We start from the raw sequence: 4,761 nt of genomic DNA, 5'->3' as shown, positions 1-4,761 counted from the left end.
TCTCTGTCTCTCTGTCTCTCTGTCCCTCTGTCTCTTTCTCACTCTCTCTGTCTCTCTCTGTCTTTCTCTCTGTCTCTCTCTCTCTGTCTCTCTCCCTCTGTCTCTTTCTCTCTCTCTGTCTCTCTCTGTCTCTCTCTCTCTCTCTCTGTCTCTCGCTCTCTCTGTCTCTCTCTCTCTGTCTCTCTCTCTCTCTGTCTCTCTCTCTGTCTCACCCTGTGTCTCTGGCAGGGATCCGAGTTATCAGGATGGGCGACTGGACGTTATAACCTCCAGGGCTTTGATCTGAATCATAACTTTGCTGACCTGAATACCATCATGTGGGACGCTGAGGAAATATCTGGTGACCCGACTCTGATCCAGAACCATTTCATCCCCATGCCAGCATATTATAAATGGCCCAACGCCTCAGTAAGTGGACCCCACGGGGGTGGGGGGTGGGGGGAGGGGGTGGGGGGGTCGGCACTGGGGGATGTTGGAGATTTGGGGGCGTTTTGGGGTGTTTGAGGGTGTTGGAAGTGTCAGGAGATGGTGGGGGATGGGGTTGGGGGCTTTGGGGACGCGCAATGTTGGGGGCTGTGGGGGATCTTTGGGTTGGTGGGGTTTTTTTCGGAGGGTTAGGGGGTTGGGGGGGGTTTCGGGGGGTGGGGGGGTTTTGGGGGCATCGTGGGTTTTGGGGGCTTTGGGGGTTTGGAGGGGTTGGTGGGTTTGGGGGCATCAGGGGGGTTTTGGGGGTATTGGGGGTTTGGAGGGGTTGGTGGGTTTGGGGGATCAGGGGGATTTTGGGGGCATTGGGGGTTTGGGGGTGTCGGGGGCATCAGGGGGCTTTTGGGGCATCAGGTGGTTTGGGGGCGCCAGGGGGGTTTGGGGGCATTGGGGGTTTGGGGGCATCGGGGGGTTTGGGGTGTCGGGGGGGTTTGAGGGCGTGGGATGGATTTGAGGGCATCGGGGGGATTTGGGGGTGCCGGGGGTGTTTGGGGGTGTCGGGGGCATCGGGGGTGTTTGGGGGCATGGGGGGGTTTGGAGGCGTCAGGGGTTTGGGGGCGTCGGGGGGGGTGTGGGGGTGTCGGGGTGTTTGGGAGCGTCGGGGGTGTTTGGGTACATCGGGGGGGAGGGGGTTTGGGTGCGTCGGGGGGGTTTTGGGACGTCGGGGGGGTTTGGGAGTGTCGGGGGGTTTGGGGGCGTCGGGCAGTTTGGGGGCATCGGGGGAGGTTGGGAGTGTCGGGGGGTTTGCGGTCATCGGGGGCATCAGGGCCATTGGGGGTGTCGGGGGTTTGGGGGCATTTGGGGGTGTCGGGGGGCGGTTTGGGGGGGTAGGGGGGTTCAGGGAGTCTGGAGGGTCGGGGGGTTTAGAGGATCGGGGTGGTTGGGGGTTTTGGGGGGTCAGGGGGATGTCTGGGGGTTCGGGGGTTTTGGGGATGTTTGGGAGGTCGGAGGGTTTTGGCGGGGTTCAGGGGGATGTTTGGGCGGTCGGGGGGTTTAGGGGAGTTTGAGGGGGGAGGGAGTGTTTGAGAGGTTCAGGGAGTTTGGGGGGATTGGGGGTGTCAGGGGATGTTTGGAGGTTTGGGTGGTTGGGAGGGTCGGGGGGATGTTTGGAGGTCTTGGGGGTTTGGGGAGTTTTTGGGGGTTGGGGATGTTTAGGGGAGGTCGGGGGGGTTTGGGGGTTGTTGGGGGGTTTGGGGTGGTCGGGGGTGTTCGGAGGGGTTTGGGTTGTCGGGGGTTTTGGGGAGATTTGGGGTTTTTGGGGGTTTGGGGGGATTTGAGGCTTTTGGGGGGTTTGGAGGGCTTGTGGGGTTGGCGAGTTTGGGGGGGGGGTTGGGGAATGTTTGGAGGGTCAGGTGTTTTAATGTTTTGGGTGGGTCGGGGGTGTTTTGGGGGGTCAGGGGGTTTTGGGGGTCGGGGGGATGCTTGGGGGGGTCGAGGGGTTTGGGGGGTTGGGGGTTTGGGGGGATTTGGGGGGTTTAGAGGATGTGGGAATATCGGGCGGTATTTGGGATCTTGGGGATTTTCCATGTTTTGGGAATTAAAGATAACTTCCTGCCCGCAGGTTGGTCCAGAAACGAGGGCAGTTATTGGCTGGATGAAGAAGATCCCTTTTGTGTTGAGTGCTAATTTCCACGGCGGGGACATGGTTGTCTGTTACCCGTTCGATATGGCTCGCCCAACCTGGCTGCATCGGCAAATCACCCCAACCGCCGATAACGATGTCTTCCGCTGGCTTTCCGCGGTCTACGCCTCGAGCCACCGCGCTATGGCGCAATACGATCGCCGCATCTGTCACGGAGACAACTTCATGCAGCATAGAAACATTATCAACGGAGCAGACTGGCATTCAGTGCCCGGCAGTGAGTGCCCTCAGTAACTGTATCCCCCAGCACCCGTGCAGTGAGTTCCATCAGTAACAGCGTCCCCAGGCACCAGTGCAATGCGTTCCCACAGTAACAGGGTTCCCCCAGGCACCAGTGCAGCGCATTCCCACAGTAACAGGGTCCCCCAGGCACCAGTGCAATGCGTTCCCACAGTAACAGGGTCCCCCAGGCACCAGTGCAGCGAGTTCCCTCAGTAACAGGGTCCCCCAGGCACCAGTGCAGCGAGTTCCCTCAGTAACAGGGTCCCCCAGGCACCAGTGCAGCGAGTTCCCTCAGTAACAGGGTCCCCCAGGCACCAGTGCAGCGAGTTCCCTCAGTAACAGGGTCCCCCAGGCACCAGTGCAGCGAGTTCCCTCAGTAACAGGGTCCCCAGGCACCAGTGCAGCGAGTTCCCTCAGTAACAGGGTTCCCCAGGCACCAGTGCAGCGTGTTCCCACAGTAACAGGGTCCCCCAGGCACCCATGCAGTGAGTTCCTTCAGTAACAGGGTCCCCCAGGCACCCGTGCAGTGAGTTCCTTCAGTAACAGGGTCCCCCAGGCACCCGTGCAGTGAGTTCCCTCAGTAACTGGGTCCCCCAGGCACCCGTGCAGCGAGTACCCTCAGTAACTGTAACACCCAGTCACCCGTGCAGTGAGTACCCTCAGTAACAGGGTCACCAGGCACTCGTGCAGTGAGTTCCCTCAGTAACAGGGTTCCCCCAGGCACCCGTGCAGCGAGTTCCCTCAGTAACGGGGTCCTCCAGGCATTCGTGCAGTGAGTTCTATCAATAACTGTGTCCTCCAGCCACCCGTGCAATAAGTTCCCTCAGTAACAGGGTCCCCAGGCACCCGTGCAGCACGTTCCCTCAGTAACAGGGTCCCCCAGGCACCCGTGCAGTGCGTTCCCTCAGTAACTGTGTCCCCAGGCACCGGTGCAGTGGGTTCCCTCTGTAACTGTGTCTCCAGGCACCCGTGCAGTGAGTTCCCTCAGTAACTGTGTCTCCAGGCACCCGTGCAGTATGTTCCCTCAGTAACAGGGTCCCCCAGGCACCCGTGCAGTTTATCCCACACCTCCTTACTCTCTTCATGTGCCGACCATGGGGAACCTGATCAAACGCCTTACTAAAATCCATGTATATGACATCAACTGCTCTACCTTCATCTACACACTTAGTTACCTCCTCAAAAAATTCTATCAAATTTGTGAGGCAAGACTTACCCTTCACGAATCCATGCTGACTATCCCGGATTAAGCTGCATCTTTCTAAATGGTCATAAGTCCTATCGCTCAGACATTTTCCATGAGCTTACCAACCACCGAAGTAAGACTAACCGGCCTATAATTACCAAGGTCATTCCTATTTCCTTTCTTGAACAGAGGAACAACATTTGCCACTCTCCAGTCCTCTGGCACAATCCCCGTGGACAGTGAGGACCCAAGGATCAAAGCCAAAGGCTCTACAATCTCATCCCTTGCCTCCTAAAGAGTCCTAGGATATATCTCATCTGCCCTAGGGGACTTATCGACCTTCAGGTTTTTCAAAATTGCTAATACATCTTCCCTCAGAACATCTGCCTCCTCCAGCCTATCAGCCTGTATCACACTCTCATCCTCAAAAATCACCTCGCATTTGTCTAAATTAAACTCCATCTGCCATTCGTCAGCCCACTGGCCCAATTGATCAAGATCCCGCTGCAATTGGATATAAATTTCTTCACTGTCCACTATGCCACCAATCTTGGTGTCATCTGCAAACTTACTAACCATGCCTCCTATATTCTCATCCAAATCATATAGGCATGTCAGGAGTAAAAGAATGACGAGGGTAAGATTAGGGCCAGTCAAGGACAGCAGTGGGAAGTTGTGCGTGGAGTCTGAAGAGATAGGAGAGGCGCTAAATGAATGTTTTCCGTCAATATTCACACTGGAGAGGGACAGTGTTGTCGAGGGGAGTTCTGAGATGCAGGCTGTTGGATTGGATGGGATTGATGTTCATAAGGAGGAGGTGTTAGCAATTCTGGAAAGGGTAAAAATAGATAAGTCCCCTGGGCCGGATGGAATTTATCCTAGGATTCTCTGGGAGGCTAGAGAGGGGATTGCAGAGCCTTTGGCTTTGATCTTTGTGTTGTCATTGTCTACAGGAACAGTGCCAGAAGACTGGAGGATAGCAAATGTTGTCCCCTTGTTCAAGAAGGGGAGTAGGGACAACCCTGGTAATTATAGACCGGTGAGCCTTACTTCTGTTGTGGGCAAAGTATTGGAAAGGATTATAAGAGATAGGATTTATAATCACCTGGAAAGGAATAATTTGATTAGGGATAGTCAGCACGGTTTTGTGAAGGGTAGGTCGTGCCTCACAAACCTTATTGAGTTCTTTGAGAAGGTGACCAAAGAGGTGGATGAGGGTAAAGCGGTT

At 56.0% G+C, this 4,761-nt stretch overlaps 1 protein-coding gene across 1 annotated transcript; it reads left to right on the top strand.

Annotated features, from left to right (window-relative positions):
- Nucleotides 1-255: 255 nt before the first annotated feature.
- On the top strand, nucleotides 256-2,359 carry LOC144487390 (putative carboxypeptidase X1). The gene is made up of 2 exons (XM_078205478.1): nucleotides 256-408; nucleotides 2,045-2,359. Exons 1-2 carry the CDS (start codon nucleotides 316-318, stop codon nucleotides 2,357-2,359), a joined length of 408 nt encoding a protein of 135 aa, XP_078061604.1. The 5' UTR covers nucleotides 256-315.
- Nucleotides 2,360-4,761: the final 2,402 nt, after the last annotated feature.

Source organism: Mustelus asterias, unplaced genomic scaffold (genome assembly GCF_964213995.1).
Source record: "Mustelus asterias unplaced genomic scaffold, sMusAst1.hap1.1 HAP1_SCAFFOLD_768, whole genome shotgun sequence".
In the NCBI taxonomy this organism is placed as follows: Eukaryota; Metazoa; Chordata; class Chondrichthyes; order Carcharhiniformes; family Triakidae; genus Mustelus; species Mustelus asterias.
This window is presented reverse-complemented; position numbering and strand designations above follow the sequence as displayed.

What these genes read in the sequence shown, in the direction of transcription:
- LOC144487390 (XM_078205478.1), top strand. Translation starts at nt 316, where the DNA reads ATGTGGGACGCTGAGGAAATATCTGGTGACCCGACTCTGATCCAGAAC. An exon ending in ATAAATGGCCCAACGCCTCA is followed by an intron (nt 409 to 2,044) that starts GTAAGTGGACCC and finishes TCCTGCCCGCAG; the next exon opens with GTTGGTCCAGAAACGAGGGC.